We start from the raw sequence: 27,483 nt of genomic DNA on the forward strand, positions 1-27,483 counted from the left end.
GGTATGTAGCTCTCTCTCTTCTCTCCTCATTGTCTGTGCAGTGGCAGTTCCTTGAGTGCACACGAGGTGAAGGAACACCCCCTCAAAAAAAAAAAAAACACCACTTTCACATCCCCCTCCCATTGCCAGTGAAGGCCCTTATAAAGCAAAACTTGCATGTTCTGTGTCAGTTAATGTGAAGAGGGAAGGTAACAGGAAGTTAATAGTGTGTGTGGATAGCACATCATATGATGCTGCTGGATTCCTTGGGGAAGGAAAAAAAGTCATAGGCTGAGGACATTTTACACGTGTGCATTCCTGAGAGCCTCTGGTTTGGGCAGGATCTTTCCCCAGGCAATTAGTCTCTCTATACCTTATAAAGAGGACAACTGTAATGTAAAATGCATCATATATTCTAATATAGCAAGACAGGATCATGCGCAGAAAGCAAGAGGAACCAGGAAGAAACTGGGTGGGCTTAACATACAATCATTTATTTATTTACAGGTGTGGTAGGGCCAAAGTGCCTCAAGAAATGGGGTGTGCCCAAGGACCCCTTGCCAAGGTATTTTTAGGGCTACAATTCCAGCCAATATCATTTTCTCCTTGCCAGCAAACATAAAACAGCATACTGCCAAAATGCAAAATATCTGTGTTATGCGGTTCTGCACAGAACTCAAAAGCTGGAGAGCTGTTTCTCTCTTTCTCCACCTCTCCCCCTGCAGCCCAGTTGTGACCCTGGAGTACTGAAAGCAGAGAAACACTGCCAAGTCTCTCAGAGCACTGTTGCAGTTGCTCACACACCCCTCTTTTGCTGCTAGAAAGGGGAGGTTCTCCCCAGTGTATAGGTGGCTCCCAGCAGATCAGCAGCTTTAGAATGCATCTCAGAACTGGAGCTGGATAAGGTAGCGGATGCGGCACTGACTCTCCTGGTAGATCAGGTATTCGCTTTGGCTGAAGCTGGAGCACTTGTATGCAGCCAGAGCAATGGGCTTTCCTTGTGCTACCTGCACTCTTTTCCCATCCAGGATTATCTCTTTATCACAGGCAGGATCTGGGGAAGACAAAACAAGAGAGAGGTGAAAGAAACAAGAGATTAGCTTATGACAAGAGGGGACCCATAAGACTTCTGGAGGGGGGTTTAGCTTGCCCGCCCCTCCCCGTTGCTTTGTCTGTCTGGTGACCCCTCTCCCTGCCTGGCTGCAGCCTTCCCTTGCTGCTCTGTCCACCGTTTGGGCTCATGTTGTGGTGGTGGCAGCAGCGGCCACTCTGCTAAGTCCAGGGCGTCAGTGCCAGAGGGGGCAACGGAGCCTCCCGTTCCTTCTCCCCTGGCCCCGCTGTGGTGCTCTCTGTTTTGGGACGCTTTCTACACCCCCATCCAAATTTTGCGGTTTGTGATTTTTCTGCAAACCAAGGGGTCCCCTCAAGTTTGGAGGAAAACTGCCCTTCTCTCAATATGGCTCCAATCTGTAGATCAAAGTATTGTAAATAGGACCACATTGACTATTAGACACATTGACACGCTGCAAGCCACCAGACCTGCCCTCAGGCTTACCTGGCTCAGTTGCACCGCAGGCCAAGACACTGTCATAGCCATCTGGGGGCTTGCGTAGTGAATGATCATCACAGGTGATGCGATACTCCTTACCCAGGGCCACCTCGTTCAGGAACATGATCCCCACCTGCTTGGAGGTGGTGCCCACTGTAGGGAAAAAAAGGCAGCCCCCATGGATCAAAATGATGGACAGTTGTCATCCTACTGCCACAGCATCTAGGCCTTGACAGTCCTGTGTTCGAGTCTCTTACCCACACTGTACCATATTCTTCCTGATATTCTGCTGTGTAAGGGGGTCCAAATCCCGTGGGACCAGGTAAGCCAGAGGGATGGCTTCAACTACTGATGGCCAACACAATGCAGAGTGCATGAACTGCAGCCGACCAATGAGATACTTAAGACTTTTGTCTCTAAAGGACCCTCTGCTTTATTTGTGCCCTGGGTAATTCAAGACAGCAAAGAGCTTGCGTGGGGCTCCTCCACAACATTATGGCCGGCCAACTTTGCCTTTGCTGGTGAGTTCCAGGCTCAGCTATCAAGCAACACCCTGCAGGAACACAAGGCAAATGAAACTGGCAAGTGCAGAGAAACTCCACTCTGATCTTTAACTAGACAACCTCATTGCTGTCTGCAGGGACATATGGCTTTAGAATGCTTTTGGTTTATATCAGGATTCTATTTGGTCATAGAATAGTAAACTAAACATTTATTGTCTTTTATTCCTATCCTAATCATTCAGCTTCAGCAAAACAGCATGGTGTAGTGGTTAGGAGCAGTGGTTTGGAGCAGTGGACTCTGATCTGGAGAACCGGATTTGATTCCCCACTCCTCCACATGAGCAGCGGATGCTAATCTGGTGAACTGGATTTGTTTCTGCAGTCGTACACATGAAGCCAGCTGGGTGTCCATGGGCTAGTCACACTCTCTCAGCCCCACCTACCTCACAGGGTGTCTGTTGGGGGGAGGGAAAAGGAAGTGATTGTAAGCCAGTTTGAGTCTTCCTTGAGTGATAGAGAGAGTCGGTGTATAAAAACCAACTCTTCTTCCATCCTCAAAACCTTAACAGAGTCACCATTACAGTTTAAGGATATAGCCTTGGTGTATACATACCAAAAGCTTTTTATTCCCTCAACCATCCATGACTCCCTTTCCAGTCTAAAGTTTCAAGAACTTAAGGGGTAGTGGGAAGCACTATGAAAGATCCAAAGCCAGGACGGAGTAATAGGGATATTAGTTAACACGTGTCATTTTTTCATATTCCTTTAGGAGATACAGAAAGAGAAGTGTGGTCAGTGTTTCAGAGTATTTTCACATAGGTTGGCTGCACCTATAGCTGGAAAGAAGGACAAAGACCTTTTCCCCATGAACCCTTTCCCCATAACATAAAAAAGCCATTGAAGAGTGAGGGCAGAATGCTCTTCCAAAGGGAGCAGAAAGTTATCTCACCATAACCTGCTGATTTGCTATTTTCAGAAGCAAAGTAGAGGCCCTTGCCCACACGTCCGCCAGAGTGTGGCATGATACGCAAGCCACTCTTCAGGATGGCAGCAATGACAGCCACACTGGTGCCGTGCCACAGCAAGCGCCTGTTCTCCAAATGGCTGTGAGTGACAAAACGATTGGCCTGTTGGCATTGGGAGAAACAGGAGAGTTAGTGAGCAGAGCCCATTCAACTAGCATTCAACTAGACCATTCAACTAGCCCACGAGCAGAAACGGCTTTCTCTGGGGAACTGAGCATGGCTTCTGCATACCACAGTGAAGACTACAATCTGATCTGGAGGGGCATCTATGGGTCATGTAGAGACAACAAACAATATGTCCCCCTCCCACCTCATCTGGAGAGGAAGGTTTCTCCTCCAGGCTCCTGCCAGTGTTTTTAATCACCTAAGGGGCATTCTGGACTGCTTTACAGATTCTGACTTCAATTGCACAGAGTGACTCGTGGCTAGAACCATGGGGGGCTGAGAAGCAAATAGTCCTGCTTTGGGGATGTGGTGGAACTAAAGGGCTGCAAGGTCCCTTCCATCTTCACAAAACAAACCTGTGCTCTGGACACCTAAACTGGCCTGTTGCACAATTTCTGAGACATCTTCCAACATTGATACATGCAGCGCTACTCATTATACTTTACTACCATTTGGAACAATGCAGCAGGGCCATAAACCTTACCCAGTATGGCTGTTAGGCTTGTTGGGAGCCCTGTTGCTACCTGGATAGTTGATACGTGCTGCCTACCTCACACAAGGGTTCATGGAGCTGCTGGAACCAAACTAGAAGAAACCAAGAGCTGCACGGCAAGACAGGGGCACGCTTTCATTGCTGGTCTCCAGGGCAAAGTTTATCTGGTGCCACAGATGAACAAGCTCTGAACTGTCTATCCCCAGGACAAAACAGCTGCATACAACCAGTGACTAGAGCACAAAGGAAAGGGCAATATGCCAGTTCGCCTTACCTCACCCTCTCGGTTAACTTTCCAGATATTCAGGACCTTGAGTTTCCGGTATGTACAACCAGTATTCTCTATGTAGGTAACAATCAGCTAACGAGGAAGGAAAAGAAGATTCAGAGGGACACCAAACATTTCTGCGCCAAGGTTGAGTTCTACGTATCTCAAGGAGCAGCCGCTCTCTTCTAAATGTCCCTCTAATTTAAGATCAGCCAAGGAGGCCCAGCTCCAGGTAAAGGCTTATTCCAAGGTAAGACTGGCCTCCGTGAGAAACTGGGCTTCTTCAGTAGCCACTCCTGAGCTTTGAAAGACCCTCTCCGTGGTAGTCTACCTGGCTGCCTCTCTGTTGGTGCTCCACAGGGTGGTTAAAATGTCTTTTAGCTGCCCTGCGGGAGTTCAGATTTTTATTTATAGCACTGATTCTATTTGGCCATCTATTGCGGGTTGTTTGATTGCCTCATTAATATGCTGTTTTCATGTAGTACGTTTTTTAGACATTTTAATCTGATGATTGTACACCACTCGGTTTCTTAAAAAAAAAAAGGATACAAATGAATGCTATACACATAAGCTTCCTCAAGACAGCCAATAGCAGCTTCACAGCTATTTCATGTCAGGAAAATGGCACAGGGCTGAGGAGAGGCTTAATCTCCGCCCCCCCCCCCAACCTGGTGTGCCACAGTCCTGATCTGAATTGGTCCCATGCGTTCCTGAAAATTAAGTTCCGAGCACAGAGCTCCAAGGTCAGTAGGACTCTGGGTGGCCGCATGAGGGACACGGGGATATTGTAAGTGGTCCCCTAATAACAATAAGAGTAACCTTCTGAAGGAATGTCAAACCTTATAATCCTCTGATGACGGGGCCACCAGGGCGAGCTCACACTTCAACAGCCCATAGTCCTTGTCCAGTGGGTGGGGCACTTCCTCCACCTTCATCTCCTCTTCCTTTTCATCCTCCTCCTTCTTCTGGGCCTGCAAGCTCTGGGCCAGTTCAATATCTGCCAGCACCTAGGAAGAAATAAGAACCTGCATAAGCCGTAAGGAAGAAAAAAAAAGGAAGCGGCACAAGGAGGCAGTCATCTGCCACTCCAGTTTCTTACCTATTAGCTGCCTTACCTTGTAAGCCACTCATTCTGGGACAGGTTCATTGGCCCTTTTGGCCTGGAAGCCAAGGGGGACCTTAAAACATGTTTTAGGTGAGGAAGAAAGATACTGTCTGGCGCTCAAGGGTAGACAGCACTAGTGCCTCTAACTGCTGCTGTTTTTGTCCTAGAAACGGCATGGCTCTCAGGCTGTAAATCTGAGTCAGCCTGGCTTTCCTCTCTGTAGCAGTTTCATTATGAACATAACAGGTTCTCTTATTCTCACAGCTGTAAACAGTGCAAGCAGCACAACTGCTGGAAAGATTTCCACTTAACATGCTACTGTGAAGGCACAGAACAGCTTCAACCATTTTATTTGGATCCTTCTGTGTTTAGAATGGTTCCCTTTGAGGGGAAGAAGTGATTTTGATCCATTTCAGGGAGAGAGTGGATAAGGTCAGTCCAGGACAAGGGTCCCCAGCATGGCGTTGCGCTGACACCTTTTCTGGCGCTAAGAGTTTTTAGGAAGTAGGTGGGGTCAGGTGAAGCTTTTGCCCAGCAGGGCTTCAAACTGGCCATTGGGGATCTGATTGGCAGAGCAGATTTTTTTAAAAAGTTGCCTCAGCAGCAGTTGCCACCACAGCAAAAGGATCTTCACTGTGGGACTGAAGGTAAGCTGTGCATATGCAAGAACATACTGCTTAGAAATATTTTCATTTTTCATATGTTAACTGCAACTAGAATGGTCTTTGCTAGGCAGTGGAACCAAAAAACCTCCCCTAACATTGGATTTCAATTGGATTTCAAAAATAAAAAGGTGTATATTTTAGTGAAGTTAACTGCTTACCAAAAAAATAATGATATTAATAGCGTAAATCTGTTATGGACAAAAATGATTCAAAGACTGGAAATGTCCATCTTACAATAAAATATAGTTTTGGTGAAGTGAAAAAGGGCTACGGTTGCAGGGTTGTAAAGGATTTTATGTGACTTTATGTTATTATGTGACTCTTTTTAGTTTATGCATATATTTATTGTTTACTATACATTTTAATGAATAAACTATTTTAAAAAAGAAAAAAAGAAATATTTTCATTTTTAAAGGCATCCTGTCAAACAGAAGATCTAAAACGTTGAAGTTACTATTAGAGTTATGCATGACCTCATTCCCTGACATTTTCTGGAAGGCTCCGCCTCTTGCAGCAGCCATTTTCTGGTTGTGCCCACCACCCTGTGTCAGAATTCCAAAGATGTGCGCAGGCTCAAAAAGGCTGGGGTCCCCAGAGTAGGAAAAGGAAACCAAAAGATAATGGCTCTTACGGATCTGGGGAAATGACAGTTCTTGAGAACTGAAAACTAGGGATGCCTTCACAGATGGTCAATCTGGGAGGAAATACCAGACAGAAACTATATAAAGTCTAGAAGAAAGTGCTGAAATAAGGACTTCAGAATGCCATGGGGAGGTGGGGGGAATGGAGGAAAAAAACCTTTGCCAGAGATTTTGAAGGCAAGGAGCTGACCACCTGAAGGAATCAGGTTGAGCTGAAATAAATTGCTTTCTTTTAGAATCTGCCAGGTCAGATAACAGTCAAATTTGCTTTAGCGAGATGTATTTTCCCTTCTTGTTTTCTTACCCCAAATGAACACATATATAAGCTGTTATGCAATATACAGCGTGTGTAATATGTATTACACACCGATACTGCTCAACAGCTTCTTAAAGTATATGTTGTTGATGTTTTTAACAAATCTGTAGTAAAAACTTGAGTTTGTTGCTTAAGCACTTTGGCCCGTGAAGCTTTGTTCGCCCCCACTTGCATATCTAAAGCCACCCCACTCTACCTGGCAGCTGTGAGTTGGTTGGGTCCTAAAGAAACTTTCAAAGTTCTGCAGAAAAGGCTGCAGAGTGCAGGCAGCTGGGAGGGGGGGGGGGAACACACTTCCATCTAGTGGCAGTGCTAAAAGGCCCATGGAGGGCAGGAGTCCAAAGGATTGCAGAAGCTGTTTGGGCATGCCTTCCCTCCCTCCCTTTCACTGTGTAGGTTACTGCCCAGCTTGTGACAGGTATGACAGCACAAGTAGAAAAAGACAAGGGAAGTGGGGCTCAGTAAGCCCACTGGGTCTCCTTCCCAAAAGACTATTTAAAGGGCCCTAAACCACACCAGAAACAGGCCCCTGATGCCTGCCATCCTCTTTCTTCTTCCCAGGACCACTGAACATCTTTGGGAGCCCAAATAAAACTTGGCTTTCCAGGGCACAGCACAGCTCTCTAATGTAAGAGCACTTTCACTAATGAGCAGATAGGATCGATGTTTAGCCTTAAAAAATTCTGACAGCACGTTTCTTGGCACTGAGGTTTCTTGGCACTTGAACGGTGAATGGAAGCCCAATTTTAATTCAATGTATGACTGGCAAGGAGCTTCCTCTTGTGACTTTGCACAAGCTCAGCACCTCATTTAGCCATGCAAAGCAGCTGTGCTTCTTTTGCATGCCTGAGATCCATAGCCCTTGTGAACACACATGAACACATGAAGCTGCCTTCTACTGAGCCCTTGGTCCATCAAAGTCAGTATTGTCTACTCAGACCAGCAGTGGCTCTCCAGGGTCTCAGGTAGAGGAGGTCTTTCCTATCACCTTGCCTTGTGGAGAATTGTATTGGCATCCAAACTGAGAATGCATAGCTCTTTGAATGAGACACGTTGTATGAGTCCAAAGTCCCCCTGGGTGCATTTATACTAAGCCTTAGTCAGTTCTCAAGACTCCTTACCAACAGCATGTCCTTCTTGGCTTGGATGACTTCCTGGGTGGTGATGGATGGAGGTCGAGCACGGCCAAAGTTGTGAGGGATGATGGTGTAGAAACGAGAGGAGAGCTCCTCCAGTTCCTTCTGGGAGGGAGTCTGTTTCTGCATAGCTGTCTCGATGGCCTCCAGAGCTTCGAAGCCTTTGGCAATCTGCTGCTTGCTCAGCTTCCCCAGGGGCATCTTCTTCACATCTGACAGGAAGCAAAATGAAACACAAGGGTACATGGAACGGATTGATCTACTTTGGCTTGGATGAACTTCAAGGTGTCTACAAATCAATGGCTTCGGGCCACTTCGGGCCACTGTCTACTACAGCCCTTCACTCTCCAACTGAAACTCTCCTTGCTATTCTCAGGCCTAAGCAAACTGTCTGTACTTGCAACAGAGGATTGAAGAACCAAATTCACCACTGCGAGTGTCTTGAACCACTCACCTCCTGAACTTCCCTGCTATCAGTTACTTTGGCTTGACCCCACTGCAACTGTACAGCCCACAATTCTGCAACAGCCCTATGGTTAGCAAAATAGTGAATGCAGAAACTCCATGAAGCAGATAATCCTGAATGACCAGCTGGCCTTGGCCTGATACCAAGGCCAGGTGATGTAGGGACATGGTGCCCTCTGTTTCATCTGAATAAACAGACAAACCCCAACCATCCTTTACCTAGATTCATGGTCTGCATGGCTTCTTTAAACATGTCATTGCTAAAGATGAGTGAGACCAGTTCCTGGGTAGGCTTGTTCAGTGTGCAGGGTCGTATCTTTTGTTTGGATACCTTCACTCCATCTACAGCATCCACCTTGGAGACAAGAAACAGCTGGTCTGAGCTTGAATTCACACACAAGAACTGTGTCACTCCTTCCAACTGGGGCAGGATTGCAACCTTAGAGGCAAAGTCTTATGCACACTTATCTGCTAGCAAGCCCCGCCAAACCCTTCTGAGTACATAAGTACATAAGCATAGGACTGTATATCCTGGCTCCCATCCATTTCACAAATCATGGTTCAATTTGCATTTGTGAACTCCACATGCATGTGGAGTTCAGAAACCAGCAGGAGACCTCCTAAAGGCTTTCTGCAGTGATCATGTCATAGCCAAAGGAGAAGAATCCTCCAAATCCTCGAGAGAAGATTTAGGGCACTGCATGGTAACCAGCTAAACTCAACTGACTCCTTGGAGATCGCGCTGGTACTTAAACACAACAAGACCTAAACTGTTCAAAGCCAGCTGCTCAATCAAATCTACCCACACAAGGCCAGCCAGCTGACCTTCCAAATGACGCCCACACACCTCCACTCACAAGAATAAACTCTACATAGCCATGGTGTGTATGTGTGTACACTGGTAGGGCTCTGGACTCCCACTGGGATGCTTCAGGTCCCTCTTATTCCCTTTCATTAAAAAAAAAAGGTTACAGCACATTTACTTCTAAAGATACATGGGAAAATGTACAGTACTCTACCCAATTGTTCTTTGAGAGGTAAATTTCCTGGCTTAGATCATTCTGGACACTGAATGCCAAGGCACAGGGATGACTGACCATGAGTTATGTATTTATTTTACTTTTATTAAAATTATACAATGCATTAAGTAATTGAGATTTATACCCATTAGATTACATATATTTTGCTAGTCTGCCTTGTGATGCCCTTTCTTCCTTAGCAGACTTCTGTCCCAGGTGTGTTCCTTGGTCATTTACCTTCACTGTCACCTCTTGTTCCTCTTCATCCCCTTGTTGCACTTCGATCAAGGTGTACTTGCCAGCATGGGCTACAAAGGCCTCCCGGCCCGCCCAACTGTTCTTCGTCTTATCTCGAAATTTCTTCTCAAAGTCCTTCTTGGCAGCTTCCAAGGAAGGAAAGCTGCTGAGTTTTGACTGGCCTGGCTCCCCCTAAAACCAGCAGTGGGAAATAAAAAACAGACCACTAAGTATGCTGTAACTCATTCCTATCTTTTGTGTGTCTCATTGCTTCAGCGTCTTCTTCTACAACAAAAAAGCGAGCATGCAGATTGGCAGCGCTCTTGATTTTCTTTATGGCTAAGGCTATTTTTGCCTGCCACAGCAGGGTGGCCTACAGAGAGCTTTACATCCCAGCGTGCAATTTGCCACGTTAGGAAGACATCCCGCTGCTCTTGAATGCTGATAGGGGCCACAATATCCAAGTAGGAAGCACACCCTCATTAATCTCCAGGCTGCTTTCAAAGGCATCATCACAGAGCTCATAGGCTGGACACTCAGACAGAAAGATGCCAGTCAACATGACGCAAGTCCGTGTAGATATCTAATAGCCAACCATCATTCATGAAAACATATGCCAAGTAAAGTGTCCACCTAACTTAGCATTGTTGTCTCTGACTAGAAGCAGCTTTCCAGGGGCTCAGGATGAGAAGGGTCTTTCTCCACCCCTTTGCTATCTGAGATCATTAAACTGAAATACCCATTTAACTTAAAACAATCTGAATTTAAAGCAGGGACTCTACCACTGAACCAAAGCATGGTGCCTCCCTGCGCGAGCTGCCTAGTATCCCAATATTCAACCTCTGACTGCAGCTACCTGAACCTGAATGTGAGTGTTCAGTGGTGGTTACCACTCACCATACAACCTTCCCCAGCTTTATCTGACTTACTCAAATCACTGCTATTAGACCTGCGATTCCAACACTGACCTCTGTTGAATTTTATGAGGTTTTCTCCCCTTCTGGATATTTTAATTCTGCTGTTTTTAGAATTCTGTCCTTCCATGGATTTTGTTGCACTTGTTCTGAAGTTGTTTGAGGGGAAGGCCTGCTTCTACATGTTATAAATAAAATATGAGTGCATCATCTCTCTTGAATGGACATTATCTATCCCCCACCCACTCAATGTTTGAATGCAGCCAAAGGTCTAAAGTTCTCTTTCACTTCAGAAGCATTAACTTCCAGAACTCCACATCAAGTTACATCTCCGTATCAATCAGTACGGTCTCAAGGGTATCTCTGGGCCTGTTGCAAGGCCACTCTTAGAAGCTGAAAACCAATAGAGGGTCTCCATCTGTTGCTCTGAATGGAAGTTATGCTGCCACCACCAAAGCCTATGTGCTCAGGCACTCAAAAGACCTGGCAAAAGACACAGACTATGACTGAACCGCTGAACACTCCAATGTCCTTCTCTTTTCAGAGCCCTTTAGGCTACCAGCTGTCAACCCCAAGCATGAAACGGACTCAATCAAGAAGCGTGTGTGTGTGTGGGGGGGATTTGCTGAAATCCCAGAACAAAGTCTGCTTAAAAATGGAAAACTGTTTATTGAAAAACAAACTGACACCATAGTATATGCCAATAAAGGTCGATTGACTGAAAGAGATAGAAGCAAGTAACCTGTATACACACTGGAGTAGGGTAGATTTTGTCTTAGTTACAAAATCAAAGAACTTAGGTTTTTATATGAAAATGCAAAGTCCTGGATCACAAGCATCTGCCCTAATAATCATACACCCTGAAAGACTCTCACACTGACTGTAGTACTAGGCAAGACCCTCCCTGAAATAATGACTCCTGACTTTGAAGATGAAGTACAACTCCCTTGCAACCTACTGGCCCGTAATTTGATTTGTATCTCCTCCCCACCCCATCAGTTTTGGGGAATTAAAACCAGTTCTTCCTTACCAATTCCCCTCCTGGAACAGCTAAATTTCAGTAAGTTAAAAGTTATGCACAAGTGAGTTCTCTTCATGTTTGAGCAAATATTAATTGTAAAATACAAAGTGCTTGTGGACAGGAAAATTAATTTAGATCCTTAGCAACAGGGTTCTGCAGTACACATATTTATCACACAGATGTCTCAGAGAGGGGTTTTGAAACAAGTATTTCAAAGGTGCACTACAAATAACTCAGACCTGATTAGTGCAACACAGTGGTTGTATCATGTGCCACAATAGCACACCCTTAACACTTTTGGTCTGGAATTGCTACAGATGATTGGCTGGATCCAGCAGTACATCAAAGAAAGTAACTCTCAGCTGCATCTTCCCACTTTCTCCTCCCACAAACAGTCCCTTCTGACACCAGGAAAGTTTATTTACAGGGTTGCATACTTGTGTGGAGTTACAGCCACGCAGAGTTGTGGTTGCAGTCATCAGAGAGCAGGTGCAAAATTACATTTGCTGCATCTTTCATCATCCTGTTCCTCACCAGAGCTCACTGACCTATGTTGCTATTACTTCATGTGGGTCCTACCGACCCAGGAATCAACTTTCTCAGGGTAGAAAGGGACTTGCTAGGGTTAGGGGCAAGTGGGGAAGAGCCACACTCATTGCAAAAAGGATCCATGAATCCCGCCAGGTAACCCTGCATTTGTTTTCCTATTACATGTCTCACTATTAGATTCTGCATCTTCTTTGACACAGTAATGTCAAACTGGGGGTAAAAATATCCCATTCCACTATCATGCACACCAGCTCACCCATATTATCTTTGATGTTTTTAGCCTGTGAACATGTTCCAACATGCATCTATTATCACTCTTCAACTTTTCGGTGTGATTTTTGCTTTGCTCTGACAGTTCACTTAATTTCATAAGTTAAGGCTTGGTGTGAGCTTCTGTGGAATAGTTGTCTTTTTTCAGTTTGAAGGCACCCTCTGCACTTCTAAGCAGAATTATACCCTTCTAAGTCCACTGAAGTCAATTACGCATAGGTCTTCTTGAAGTGGATATTTCTGAACACTCAGTTTTCCTTCTGATAATCACTTCAAAAGCTTTTAACTTCCAACTTTACTCAAAATCCCATCCTGTTTATGCATTGTCCCACAGCTTTAACCCTTTAATAGATAGGGAGGTGGTTTGTAATGAGAAGGGAGATGAAGGATGGGGTCATACGGAGCCCTCTACATCTCCCAATTTAGGTGAAGCCCTCCTCTTGAAGTCTGAAAAGTCATTCTCCAAAGATCCTCAAACTGCCAGGACTTCAACAAGTTAGACGGGCTCTTTGGAATACAACACTGATGCTCAGCCCTCTGGACTGGTGCACAATTTATTGACCAGTAGAATGTGGGTTCTGGTTCCTCCCTACAAAATCTATGTGGACAGGAAGTGTGCATTCACCGATAGTATAGCCACTGCTATAACGGTCACAAGCAGTGAAACCAATGGGGATTTTATGCCCTTCCCTTATACCCAGTGTCTCTTTGCCTGGTCCAACATTATTCCATTTAAGAGAATTCAACCCTTATGTACATGTTTAGCCAAATAAATCTGATGCACAGTTTTAAAAAAGGTATATCTGTTCTGGTAAAGGTAACAGGGCACATCTAGTGAGAAATTTTTTTTTAAGTTGATCTGAGAAAGTATAGACAAGAAAACCCTCATGAAGACAGCCCAAAAAGTGGCTCCTCAGGTCAACTAGCTGCTGACCAGCAAATAAAGAAGTCTAACAGGCAAGAAGAGAATCCTTCCTTTAGTGGGAGCCCAGTTTTCCAGAAAACCATGGGGTTCTGTAATCAGACTGTCTTCTCCAGGAGGCCAAACCATGAAGTTCTTCGCACAGCCTCTACTTGATCCAAGGCTTCTTTGATTTAGAGAGAAATCATTGCTGCCTGGTTAATAGCAACCTGAACACCAGTCCCCCCTCCATTTTGCTTTAGCCCTGGACACCCAAAAAAGCATTCTGTATAACCCAAAAGCTTGCTTCCTGGCATTTTAAACACCGAGTTGATTAGATAAATAGCTCTGTGTTTGAGAATTCCGGGAATATCATGTGAAAGAAAACACACAGACTAGTCCAACTGTGTGCTAAATAACAGAATATACTGCTCAAACTCAGAATGAGCTCAGGATTCTCATTAGATCTCCTCCCACAATGAGCGGCAGGTAATGAATGAATTGCAACTGACATACTAGAACTGTCAGCAGCCTTTTGCTTGAAGTAAGGGAAAGCTACCTGGAAACTTCAGCTCCTTGCCCTGGCCTGTGGAGTGTGGAAGAACTTGAAACACCCCCCCCACACACACACACACACACGCCTGAAAGAATGCACAGATACAGCAGTGGTACAGGAGTGCAAAACCATTACTCCAAACAAGGAGGGAGGGAACCACACAGAGCATATACTGGTGAGGGAAAGAGAAGAAAGGGCATATTGCAGCTGATGGTTCAGTGGCGTTCACAGTCTACTTTCTCAAATTTAAAGATCCTGCCAGGGTATGACAAAGTATTCCAGGAAACAAACGCCTTATGAAACTCGAGCCTTGGAGGAGGAAGACAACTGGCAGACACTAGCTACCATCCTAGACTGACCTGAGGTGAACCCAGACCATCACAAGAAGAAAGGATAAGGTTAGAGCTGCAGCCGTGCCACAGACAATGCTTCAAAAAGCCCCTCCCAAGCCAGTGCCGATTGAGCAGAGCACAAACTATCCTAAATTGAGGGTTCTCTTTGCAGTTAGACGCAAAGGAAAGCCAAGTCGACAAATTAAACCATCTGGAAATAAGCAGCCAGAACATCAGCCAGGACTGAAATTTTCCATCCCCTCAAGCATCAAGATACACAGTGCAAACAACCAAGCAACATGGCTCATGCAGGCAAACAAAAGGTCCAAATCCAAGCCCTTGTCTGGAATATTGTACAATCACACAAGTGTGTAATGCAGATAGTTTCTGGGGAAACAAGCATGTGAGTTTCTGGGGTAGAAGAAAAGGTAAGCGCACTATGCACTTGATAGAGCTGTACCTAGCACATGCCACAGTTTAAGAAAAGAATCACTTCACTGGGAGATAGCTCAACAACTTTGTACTTTAAGGACACCTGTCACCTGCCCATGAGCTACCAGGACATTGCTTAGTCATGTGCAGGTGACAAATAAAACAACCTCAGAAATCTATTGTAGATTTTGTCATTGGGGTGCTTTTTTTTTTTAACCCAGTCAATATAATGTATTTGGATTTAAAAGTCCCCAGTTAATACAACATATTTGGATTTTAAAGTCCCTTGAGTTTTTGCAAAGGACAACTGATGGAAGGAAGCATTGAAGTGAAGTATTACAGCAGTCCACAGGCTAGAGCAAGCAACAGGCTTTCGCAGGAGAACATTTACTTTAACACAAAGAGAAATACCAACAGTGTTAGCAACAGATGACAGACATATACGTTGGCTTTCTAACATCTTGAGTTCAAAGTCCAGGTATTGTGAAGCACTGAATTGTGCTGCCTTAGACACTTAGACAAAGACAACTGGAATTTTGAACTGGGCTTGGGGAATTGAATGCACCCCAATACAATTTGTATACATTTTTTCACAGATTTCCCAAAGGAGACACAGTTTGTTGTTGGGCGCTTTCACACATCCTGAATAATGCACTTTCGATCCACTTTCAATGTATTTTAACGTTTGCAAGTGGATGTTGCCATTTCACAGAGTAAACTCCTGCTGCAAAGTGCATTGAAAGCGGATTGAAAGCGCATTATTCAGGATGTGTGAAAGCGCCCATTATCTTATGCCCCCCAGGAACACCGTTGTTCTGGTTACAAATGGTAAAATTACTTACAAGAAACTGATCTCATAGAATCATAGAGTTGGAAGGGACCACCAGGGTCATCTAGTCCAACCCCCTGCACAATGCAGGAAATTAACAACTACCTCCCCCCACATCCCCAGTGACCCCAACTTCCCCCCCAATGCAGGATTCCATAATCAAAGCACTCCCGACAGATGGCCATCCAGCCTCTGCTTAAAGACCTCCAAAGATGGGGAATCCACCACCCTCTGAGGCAGCACATTTCACCATCGAACAGCCCCCACCGTCAGGAAGTTCTTCCTAATGTTTAGGTGGAATCGCTTTTCTATTAGTTTAAATTCATTACTCCGTGTCCTAGTCTCTGGAGCAACAGAGAACAAGCTAGTTCCCTCATCAACATGACATCCCTTCAAATATTTAAACATGGCTATCATGTCTCCCCTCAACCTTCTCTTCTCCAAACTAAACAAACCCAACTCCCTAAGTCTCTCCTTATAGGGCATGAATTCCAGACCTTTGACCATTCTGGTCGCCCTCCTCTGGACACGCTCCAACTTGTCAATATCCTTCTTAAATTGTGGAGCCCAAAACTGGACACAGTATTCCAAGTGAGGTCTGACCAATGCAGAATACAGTGGTAGTATTACTTCCCTTGATCTAGACACAATACTCCAATTGATGCAGCCCAGAATTGCATTGGCCGTCTTAGCCACCATATCACACTGTTGAGTCATGTTCAGTTTGTGGTCCACTAAGACTCCCAGATCTCTTTCACATGTACTGTTATCAAGCCAACTATCTCCCATCCTGTACCTGTGCCTTATGTTGTTTCTGCCTAAGTGAAGTACTTTATACTTCTTCCTATTGAAATCCATTTTATTGCTTACGGTCCAGCTCTCCAGTCTATCGAGGTCATTCTGAACGCTGACCCTACCCTCCGGGGTATTAACTACCCCTCCTAACTTGGTGTCATCTGCAAATTTGATTAGCATGCTCTCTATTCCATCATCCAAGTCATTTATAAAAATATTGAATAGTACCGGTCCCAGGACAGACCCCTGTGGCACCCCACTGGTCACTCCTCTCCAGGATGAAGTTGTGCCATTAATGAGCACCCTTTGGGTTTGGTTGGTCAACCAATTACCAATCCACCTAACAGTAGCAGTGTCCAGCCCACATTTTACTAGCTTTGTTTCAAGAAGATCATGGGGGACTTTATCAAAGGCTTTACTGAAATCAAGGTACATTACATCTACAGCATTCCCTTCATCTACCATACTTGTCACTCTTTCAAAAAAAGATATGAGATTAGTTTGGCATGACCTGTTTTTGAGAAACCCATGTTGACTGTTAAGTGATCACGGCATTTCTTTCTAAGTGCTTACAGACCGTCGGTTTAATTATCTGCTCTAGTATTTTACCTGGTATTGATGTCAGGTTGACTGGGTGATAATTGTTTGGGATTTCTTCCCCCCCCCCTTTTTAAAGATGGGGACCACATTTGCCCTCCTCCAGTCAGCTGGAACTTCTCCTGTTCTCCATGAATTCTCAAAGATTATTGCCAGTGGTTCTGAAATCACTTCAGCCAGTTCTTTTAACACCCTTGGATGCAGTTCGTCCGGCCCTGGAGACTTGAATTCATTAAGAGTAGCCAGGTATTCCCGTACTATCTCAGTATCTATACTATGCTGTAATTCCCCTATTGCATCCGCTGCTCCATTATTCCCAGGTTGAGCACTATTCCCCTTTTGGGAGATGACTGATACAAAAAAGGAGTTAAGTAATTCTGCCTTTTCTGCCTCCCCTGTTAATAACTCACCATCCTCTTCACGCAATGACCCGATCGGTACCTTGATCTTCCTTTTGTTATGGACATGACCAAAAAACCCTTTTTTGTTGTTTTTAACTTCCCTGGCTAACCGGAGTTCATTCTGAGCTTTAGCCTTCCTGACTTTCTCCCTGCATGTGCTGGCTACTTGTTTGAATTCCTCTTTGTTGATTTCTCCCTTTTTACATTTCTTGTACATGCCCTTCTTAAATCCTATCTCAACCAAAAGTTCTTTAATCATCCACCCTGGTTTCTTCAAACCTCTACCTTTTTTCCTCCTCGTGGGAATTGATTGAAATTGTGCCTTTAATATCTTCCTTTTAAGAATTTCCCATCCTTCATGTACTCCCTTTTTATTCAATATTCTCACCCACGGGATCGCACCCAGTAGTTCCCTAAATTTATTGAAATCAGCTTTCTTAAAGTCTAGAGTACATGTTTGACTATTTCTTGCTTCTCCTTTCTGCTGTATAACAAACCTCAGGAGAACATGGTCACTCACACCTAAAGATCCCACTCCTTCTACCCCATAAACCAAGTCATCATTATTGGTTAAGATCAGATCCAAAATGGCTGTTCCCCTTGTCGCTTCTTCCCCTTTTTGGACTATAAAGTTGTCTGCAAGGGAAGTGAGGAATTTGTCAGACCTAGTTGTTTTGGCAGAGTTAGCCTTCCAACAGATGTCAGGATAATTGAAATCTCCCATTACTACTACATCTTTCTTTTTTGAATGTTTGGACATCTTTTCCAGGAAAGCATCATCCAACTCTTCAGTTTGGCTTGGGGGACTATAATATACCCCCCACAATGGCATCACTATTTTTCTCTCCCTTAATTTTTACCCAGATGGTTTCAAGCTGGGTTCCAGTCTTTAAGTCCTGGATCTTGCAGGTGTAATCATCTCTAACGTATAATGCTACCCCTCCCCCCTTCCGATTTGGTCTATTTCTCTGAAATAGGTTATACCCTTCAATGAATACATTCCAATCATGAGACTCATCCCACCAGGTTTCTGTAATGCCTATTATATATTTGCTTTTTGCTATTAAACGTTCAAGTTCATCTTGCTTATTTCCCATGCTCTGTGCATTAGTGTAGAGACACCTTAGACCACAGGTCTTTCTTCTTGGCAGCTCATTTAAGATTGTCTCCCTCCTATTGTTACGTTTTTGAACTGTCTTTCCTTGCATATGTGCTACCCTCTGCAAATCGTTCATATCTATATGTGCAGTTATTGTCCTCACTTGAGGCTTTAAATTTACGTCTTGCTCCCCCGGAAGATTTAGTTTAAAGCCCTCCTTATCAGGCTTGCAAGGCTGTGGCCAAACACACTTTTACCCACCTTTGAGAGGTGTAAACCATCTCCCGATAGAAGAGCATTATCCAGGTAGCGTAAGCCATGGTCCAAAAAACCAAACCTTTCCTGGCGACACCATCGACTCAGCCACTCATTTATTTCCAGAATTTTTCGTTCTCGTCCCAATCCATGGCCTACTACAGGAAGAACCGAGGAAAACACAACCTGGGCTCCCAGTTCCTTCACCTTTTTATCCAAAGCTGTATAGTCCCTTTTAATACTTTCTGGGCTGTGCCAGGCACTATTGTTTGTTCCCACATGAATAAGGAGGAAGGGATAATGATCCGTGGGTCTAACAACTCTATCCAGACTTTTCGTCACATCCCGGATATGTGCTCCCGGCAGACAACGCACCTCTCGAGACAACAAGTCAGGTCGACACACTTTACCCTCCACCCCTCTCAGTAGGGAATCCCCAATAACCGACAGTTGCCTATTCCTACATTGGGGAGCAGAGGTTTGAGTCCTGTCATCCACAGGGACCTGAGAGACCAGAGAGGACTGGGCACTGAACCTTTGTTCCAATGATCCAGGCTCAGCATCTATAGGGAGGTTTTGAAACCGATTGCTAAGCAATCTATTTCCTGGAAAGCCTCAGAACACAGGAGCTGCTACTGATAAAGCTATTAGGACTATTATGAGGCCTCTTGCCTCTGAACCTTTCTACCAAATCATCCCATGTATGTGGTCTCCATGGGACTGGCCATTTGTTCAAGAGTGTGCTTGCTACTCTATCAAAACTATTTGCTAGTAATTGGCTGCATCCACATGGCAAACGTTCTCTGTTTCCGTCATCGCTGCCACAAATAGAGAGGCATCCACCCTGGCAATGGAGTGTTTGCACAGGAGTTTTGTGGTCCGTCAGCTGCCATTTCCCCTGCATTTTTTCCTTGCCACTGGTGGGCTTTTTGATGGCTTTTTCTAAAGTCAGTCATTGCTATTGGACTAGATTGTAATGAAGTTAAACAATCTTTGCTAGGACCTACTCATTTCCCTGAATTCCCGGCTTACATTTTTTTTAAAAAATCAGTCTCTTTTTTCATTGCAGAGATATAAGGGAAAATTCCTCAACTGCCTTTCTCCTTATATCTGCGCAATGAGACTTATACATGAGGCTTATGCTAAACACTTATGCATTGAGGGTTTTTTTAAATGAAAGCTGGGGATTCAGAGGAACTAGCAGATTGTGGCAATAGATCATTATAGCTTCATTGCAATATAGTGCAATAGCAATTGCCATTTTTTTTAAAAGCCCTCTGGTGCTGCGGGAGTGGGGATGTGGAGCAAGGAAAATGGAGTGAATGTGGGCAGGACTTTCTAAAATGTGAGTCTTCCCATCAAGATGGCTTGCTAATGCTCTTTGACTGCGTTCTTTGTGGAACAATCATATCAAACCAGGTTTGAGATAGCATTGTGAACTCAGGGAATTCCAGGAAAATGGACAATTAGAAGATGATGTGTGGATGCTTCCTCCTCCGCTTCCCTGTCCAAAAAAAAAAAAAAAATCCTGCTACAGTTTGGAAGCTAAGGAGGGGGAAAATGTCTATGAGGATGCAGGAACTGGTCTCAGAGTTCAGTGTTTTCTTTAAGCATGCCATGTACCTTTAATATACAACTGGTAAACAGACGGGTGATTTTGTGTTATCTGCTCTGGCAGAAATTGTCACCTTTCTTCAAAGGACTTCATCTTGGAGAATCAATTACCCACATTCATCTATACCCTTGGAAATCTCTGCCTGCCTTCTCATAAGGAGGAAAATATGTGGCTGCAGATAATGCAGACCATCAAAACATACCTTTAAAAAAATATTTGTCCAGTGAATATTGGTGCTCTACATTCTGCCCTGGTGGCTGTGTAGATTTTGTATTAATAGAATTCATGGCCAACAGAAGGGAGAAATGTGTTGCTTTACATTAGTTAAAAAACCCAATCACCCACAAAGTCAGGTATTTCCACACTGTGACTATAAACCTGTTGACCTGAAGAGAGTATACAGGTCTGGAGCAACTATTTTGAATAAGTATTATCATGGGAACCTACAAGACCGTGCCTCTGCTAACACCTGTGCTGGATACACAGCGGCAGGTAAACACCCAGAGAGTGTTTACGTATCTGTAAACTAGTTCCAGCGCCAGAGCAAAAAGAGCGCCTGTGTGCAAATAAGCATTTAGGCGTAACCTGCTTATAACTTTCGGTGTTTCCTCAAAGCGGACGTTAAATAAACTACCGATAGAGTAACAGCCTTACCTTTAACAGACAGCAGACAGATTAAATGATAGTCATGAGAACAAACAGGAAAGGATGAAATCCATGGAGTTATAAGAGAAGATCTTATAGAAGAATATAAATCACAAATGAATAAAAAATAGGTGTTTCTGTCTTTGCCTTTCCACATGGGCAGACTCTCTGTTCAATTGGGCTTTCTATCTATTTGCAAGCATGACTGACTTCAGCATAATGTAGAGCCAGCATGGTGTAGTGGTTAAGAGCAGTGGTTTGGAGTGGTGGATTCTGATCTGGAGAACCAGGTTTGATTCCCCACTTCTCAACATGAGCGGCGGAGGCTAATCTGGTGAACCGGGTTGGTTTCCGCACTCCTCCACATGAAGCCAGCTGGGTGACCTTGAGCTAGTCACAGCTCTCTTAGAGCTCTCTCAGCCTCATCTTCCTCACAGGGTGTCTGTTGTGGGGAAGGGAAGGAGACTGTAAGCCAGTTTGATTCTTCTTTAAGTGGTAGAGAAAGTCGGCATATAAAAACCAACTCTTCTTCTTCTTCAAAGTGTTTACAGTCTTGTAGGCAGTTTTACTACAAGCTGGGGAGGGACAATCCCATATCCACACCTCCCACTTCCAGGAACCTGAGCAGGCTATTTCTCCTCCTGTTCCTCCTTTTCCTTTACATGTTGCTCAGCTGCTCATAACATTTGATCCTTTTGGAGCATTTTTGATCCTCCAGCCATTTTAAGTTTCCCCTCTTCTGATTAATTATAAGGTCATATCTTTCTGCATAGCCAGAGAATCCCCCAAGTATGCAGAGAATCCTACTTTATGAGCAGCCCAGTTTTATGGCTTTCACCATCCAGTGTCGCCATCAAGCCGCCATTATGTTGACTCCCCTCTCTCTTCCCCTCTACCTTGTTCCATGACCAGCTAGCGTCACACCCACATGAAATCTACAAAACACATTTTTGGCCATTTGCAGCATAAAGGGTGAGAACAGGATGAAATGGAGGCCTGACCAGAGTACAATTAGGCTGATCATATCACAACTTGCTAGAAATGAGACAAATCCAGGGAGATATTGACACCTCTAAACACCAAGGCTTTTACACTAACAATCAGAACTTCTTGGCATTTAATCAAAGTGCATCTTGGCACAACAGAGTTTGCTCCTCACATGACTGGACAGTTGGCCTCTACTTCCCATATTCCCTCTTGGGTTATGTAACCAAGACCACCTATTTGGAGGTGGCCTTGGTTGCATAACCCAAGAGCTCACCCTACACCAAGACTTCCTTTCTTTATCTAAACCAGAGAGGTTCCTGCAACATGAGAACTTCTTTAGTCCTACATCCCTTGTCCTTGGGTGCCAACTACAGTCATCAGGTATCCATCTGTGCGCTATCCCACCACTTAGGGTGGCCTGTCTGGCATAGACCAGAGCCTGGGCCTTCTCCACTGTGGCTCCAGCTTTGTGGAATGGGCTCCCTGAAGAGGTGAGGGGGACCCCCTTCTTGGAGATCTTCAGGAGGTGCTGCAAGGCCGGCTGGTTTGTCAGGGCTTTTGAGACAGTCTGAATTGGCAGGCATCTTTTAGAGGAGGGGAGAGATTTGAGGGTTACTTTCTTTTTTGCTTTTAAACTGAAAACGTCCTTTAACTATTATTGTAAGCTGCCTTGAAGCCCAAGGTTGGGATATAAATGTTTTAATCAATAAATAAATCCTGCCAATCAAGGAGTTCCTCTTTGAGTTCACCTAGATTCTCTTCCCCTTTCCAAGCCTGTGAAAATCAAACCTTTTATATCCTGTTCAATTCTGAGTCCTATAACTGATGCAGAGTTCTTCCCCAAGTTCTGCTTTGCTCCAACTACCTGGTCCTGCTGGGTACCCTGAGTTTTGGCTCCCTTGCTGTACTCAGTCCTGTCTTACATAGCAGATTCCACACGCCTTCTTGTTCTCTCTTCCCCTTGGATCTCGACCTGGATTTTGTTTACTTGAACCTCTGCCTCTGACCCCAGCATGCATCTCTCTGGATGGCTCCAAACCTTCCTGGTTTGCATAGTGCTGAGGTTCCTTTCTGGGTTACTGGGTGACTAGAAACTTGGGAATCTCCCATGAATAATCTCCACTCAGGACAAAGGTAGGCAGTGGACTTTAAGCTTCTGCTCTCCCCTCCTGCTCTGTCTTAAGTTCCCCACTTCCCTTCCTTGGGTGGTACACATCACACAAAAGGACATGTAATTCTTGGAATACTTTCTTCTCAACAAGGGCATTGTAGTTTTTGGTGTTACATAACACTCTGTACTATATTAATCTGACTGCATGAGTATTATTCTTCTCAATAAAAACTGTCCTTGCTTTTCAGTGTATTCAAGTCTCAGTGCTTTCTTTCAAGCTCACATAAGGGACCTTGTTACTTAGCCAAAATGACCCCTTGGTATTTGTGTGCATGTCATCTGTTATACGCTGGATGTAAAATTCAGGCCTTCTATGAATAGGAGTACACTTGGTTTTCCCAGCATGAATTTGTACCAAACTAGAAAGTGTGCCTCATTCACAGATGGACATCTAATACTTGTGAGTCTTCCTGACCACATACACAACACCAGATCCTATCTAACTAGCTGTGGAAGCACATTGCAGTGAACCAGCAATGAACAAGTTCAGGGAACGCTGCTTGTGAGCAGTTCCTCAGGGCCTACCTTAGGGTTGCTAGGTGCCCGGTGGTGGCAGGCAAACCCCCGACAATTCACCCTTCTGCCCCCCAACCACCCGAGGGTCTGCGGGCGAATGTGCACGTGTGCGTACACACTGCGTGCATGTCACATCTGGTTTACAACCAGAAGTGCCGCCTCGCGAGGGGTCTTATGCCACTCAAACTCTTGCAATGCTTTTACACCCAGAAGTGCCACATCACAAGCGGCCCTTTACCACTCAAACAAAGAGTTTGAGTGGCATAAGGCCCCTTGCAAGGCGGCACTTCTGGTTGTAAACCGGAAGTTAAGCGCACGCATAAGCATTCACTTGAACTCTGCCCCCAAAGCTCCTGTTGGAGGAAAGGGGGAACCTGGCAGCCCTAGTCTACCTGCATTATAGTTCTGCAAACTACAGTTTGGGAAACATTACTGCAGGACACATAAGAAATCCTTATATTGGCTAAAATTGTCTCAGGATAGACCTCAGCGGCCACATTTATAGAATTTTCAGAGATTTTGACCCACCACCTGGATCAAAAAAAGAAGCATTCTTGAGCCCCAGCAGTCATACTGCCCAAAAGATACTCACCACCCGGCCCCAGCGGTTCCAACAGCTGTAACTTCCATTGTGCTCTATGAGTTGGATAATGTAAAATTTGTTGTTGTTGTGCCCAATGTTGGTTTGGTTCAGCATGCAGTCATAGTCCTCATAGATCTACAAGAATAAAGAGAGGCATCTATTGTACACAGGGAATATGAGCACACCTCCTTTAAGACACTCACAACCATGTTGCATTTATGCCAGAGAGGGATAAATCAGTGTGTACCAGTGGACCACGTTCTGCACTTTGACCCATTCAGCCGATTGGATGGCACCGAGTCAACCTCTACATCTTAGTCTTCGACATTTTTAAAAATGGCTCAGGAATACTGCAAGTGCAAAGAAGGCAAGGACCATAAAAATGTTACTGTGAAATACCTTAAGACAGGAACCCCCAGTACTATATCAATATTATCTTAGGCAACTAATGGAGCCCATGTCAGAGACTGATGAATTCCAACTCTATGATTCTATAATTTTTTTTTACAGCAAGAGTTGTTCAGCGGTGGAAGGTGCCCAGGGAGGTGGGTGAGCTCCGCCTCACAGGCAGTCTTCAAGAATGGGTTGGACAGACACTTGATAGGGATGCTTTCAGCTGATCCTGCCTTGAGGAGGGGCTGGACTAGACGGCCTGTACGGCCCCTTCCAACTCTATGATTCTATGATAATTCCTTCTATGATTATAATAATTGTGTTGGAACCTCCTTGAAGCCTGCAACCATCATCACCCAGAAAGATAACAGTATCCAGTTACCAGAGGATGTCCTGAAGGAAGGAATATATTCCAAACCTGCACTGGGAAATCCCCATTAGCTAATGAGCTGGCAGGGAAAGCATGCTCATGACTCAGTCAATTTTTCTTCTACATACACATGAAATGTGACTTAGAAAGGAGCAAACAGGCCACTTAACCAAAGTCACAAGGTCTCAATAGAAAGAGCTTCAAGATGAAAGAAAGCTCAAGATCCAATGAATATTCATTTTAATTCCATTCACAGGTGCTCAGGAGATAGTAGCCTCCCTTTACATTGCACAATCCTGTCCCGAAGTCAGGAAAAATGGGAAGTGTCCTCTTCCCTCCACTGTGCCCAATGCAGACTGGGAACAAGTCGCACTTCTGTCAGAGCTTCAACCTTACCTTGGCATCGCTGGTATTACACAGCTGGCAGGCAGCATCGATTTTAGCTTTGAGCTTCTCCTTGGGAGCTGCCTTCAGTGCTTCCACAGTGGAGCGGAAGCTGTCTTCTTCTGGTTCAGGCTCCTTTTTTACCTTCTTGCCCTTGACTGCTGCCTTGGTTTGGGCAGGGGCCTTGCGTTTTGGGGGCATGATTTCCTCAGGAGTCTCTCAGCCTATTTCCACCACACACAAAATCAGAACACCTGATTAGAATCACTTATTTTATGCAGCTGAATAAACAGTGGAAAGCAAGGTAATTCTTTACACACACTGTATTAAATCCTTAGCCAACAACAGGCCAGAGAATCTCAACCAATAAAGTAGGATAATATCAGTGCTACCCTAAGCACAGTTACACTCTGCCAAGTCCACTGAAGTCAGTAGACGTAGAATGGCGGCCCTCTACTTAGAACAGCATTGCGAGGGCATCAATTTCCAAATCAAAAAGGAGTTTTAAGAGGCCCTAAGAGGACTTGCATGCTAGAGCAATACCTCAAAGAATGAAAAGTCTGAGACCAAACTATAAAGTGGGTCTTCTGTGACATCATTGTTCCACTGGTTAGCAGGAGAGCTACCTTAGAAGCTCTGACATAGCAACCATCAGACCACAATGCACAAAACACTAAAGTGGTTCCTTTGTCCACTGGTTAGACCCCCTTAACACCAAAGAAGCACAGATTTCAGAAAGGCTGGCTCGGTGTTCATGGTACATTGCTGGGGGACTGGAAATTGTGCTTTATAACAGCAGAGATGCCAGGAAAGCCCGTGCTGGGCAGCAGTTCACTGACAATCTGAATATGCAAACTATATGTTTAAGATACTCTTTGGATAGTATTACTCAGTGCCTGTGACCACACACATTTATACAGGTTTACTCATAAGCAAGTCACACTATATTCAATGGGGCTTACTCCCAGAGAAGTACTCATAGGGTTGTGTACTGCAAGAAAAAAAAGAGAGAGTCTCAATCCTGCATTCCTGGGGATGTGTTGTTCAGGAACATTAGTGAGCTCAGAGCCTGTTGTCCACCCAAAGCAAAAAAGAGCAAGAGTCTGCCATAGGAATCATATTGGGAAACCACACCCCTGCACTGCTGCTGTGCTAGCTGAGCCTCATTCTCTTGCCAACTTGTTTGGTTTCAATTGATCCAAAGCTTTTGTGTTTATGTATCGCTCTAAAATAGCCTGACAAGTTCCCAACGGAACCAGTTTTGCTGCCTCTTTATTCAGACATGCTACCATTAACATGACCACTAAGCCAGAGGCTGAAACCTACGCCCCAGGCAAACAACGCTAGCTTCTGCAGCGTTCATAGCCAAACACCATTTTTAGGTCCCGTTCTCAGTTATCCCCCCAGGTTACACAGGGGCCTAAACTATTTGGTTCCTCCTCTTCAGCTCAGGACCAAACGCTACATTATGCAGGAACTTTGTAACAGGGACTCTTGATACTTTCCCTTTGTTAAATGAAATGCAGCTGCATGGAGCTGCCAATCTGATTGCAGCAGCAACACTAGGTGCAGAGATGTGTTTTCCTAATAGAAATCTCCTTCCCCTGAACTGCTGCTGGCCCTATAAGGGAAACCAAGCCAGTAACGATCTCTCCCCCCCCCCCAAAAAAAAGAAACAGGAGCAGGGAGGTATTCAGTCAGAAACCATCACGAGGGGATTAGTTATCTACCTTCCTCCACGTTCTGATCAACCAGGCACCTCCCCACTCCCTATCTCATTTCATTAACAAAAGATTTCAGAGGGGTAGCCATATTCTTCCGTTGTAGCAGAGTGGATCAGGAGCCCAATAGCACCTTAAGGCCTTGCAAAAATGTATCCCAGCATAAGCTTTTGTGAATCAGAGCTCACATCATCACACAGCTAATTAATTAGATGTGTCTGATAAAGTGAGCTCTGACTCACAAGAGCTTATGCAGGAATAAAATTTGTTGGTCCTTGAGGTGTCACTAGGCTCCTGTTTAATTAAGACAACATCAGGAGATCCAATCACAGATCTGTGCAGCACACAGTTTGGTGCTCAGTCTCACCACTTAAAACCTTTTCCCTTAGGGAAAAAGTTTTTTTTTTATATAGTTCTATAGCAAAATGATTCCGAGAGTCCATCTTTGCATCAGTTTGGAGAATGAATCAGATCAGGGTGGATTTGATTTAAATCACTAGTCAGTAAGACTATATTTAAATCACAGTTTTCTACATAAACAGTACTTCTCATTATGTTGTTTCATTCAGGCCACCAGGCTC

At 44.6% G+C, this 27,483-nt stretch overlaps 1 protein-coding gene across 1 annotated transcript in view; it reads right to left on the reverse strand.

The window, feature by feature from the left end:
• Positions 1–827: 827 nt before the first annotated feature.
• The window catches only part of PARP3 (poly(ADP-ribose) polymerase family member 3), a 29,277-nt gene continuing 2,621 nt past the window's right edge, over positions 828–27,483 (reverse strand). Inside the window, exons 2-11 of the mRNA XM_056865770.1 lie at positions 25,194–25,405; positions 24,044–24,169; positions 9,567–9,758; positions 8,530–8,665; positions 7,831–8,057; positions 4,822–4,989; positions 3,989–4,075; positions 2,981–3,158; positions 1,535–1,681; positions 828–1,033 (exon numbers count right to left, since the gene is read on the reverse strand). Coding sequence (XP_056721748.1) covers positions 864–1,033; positions 1,535–1,681; positions 2,981–3,158; positions 3,989–4,075; positions 4,822–4,989; positions 7,831–8,057; positions 8,530–8,665; positions 9,567–9,758; positions 24,044–24,169; positions 25,194–25,382 — 1,620 coding nt within the window. The 5' untranslated portion in view covers positions 25,383–25,405 and the 3' untranslated portion in view covers positions 828–863. The remainder of the gene's footprint in view (positions 1,034–1,534; positions 1,682–2,980; positions 3,159–3,988; positions 4,076–4,821; positions 4,990–7,830; positions 8,058–8,529; positions 8,666–9,566; positions 9,759–24,043; positions 24,170–25,193; positions 25,406–27,483) is intronic.

This window comes from Euleptes europaea, chromosome 1, assembly GCF_029931775.1.
Source record: "Euleptes europaea isolate rEulEur1 chromosome 1, rEulEur1.hap1, whole genome shotgun sequence".
In the NCBI taxonomy this organism is placed as follows: domain Eukaryota; kingdom Metazoa; phylum Chordata; class Lepidosauria; order Squamata; family Sphaerodactylidae; genus Euleptes; species Euleptes europaea.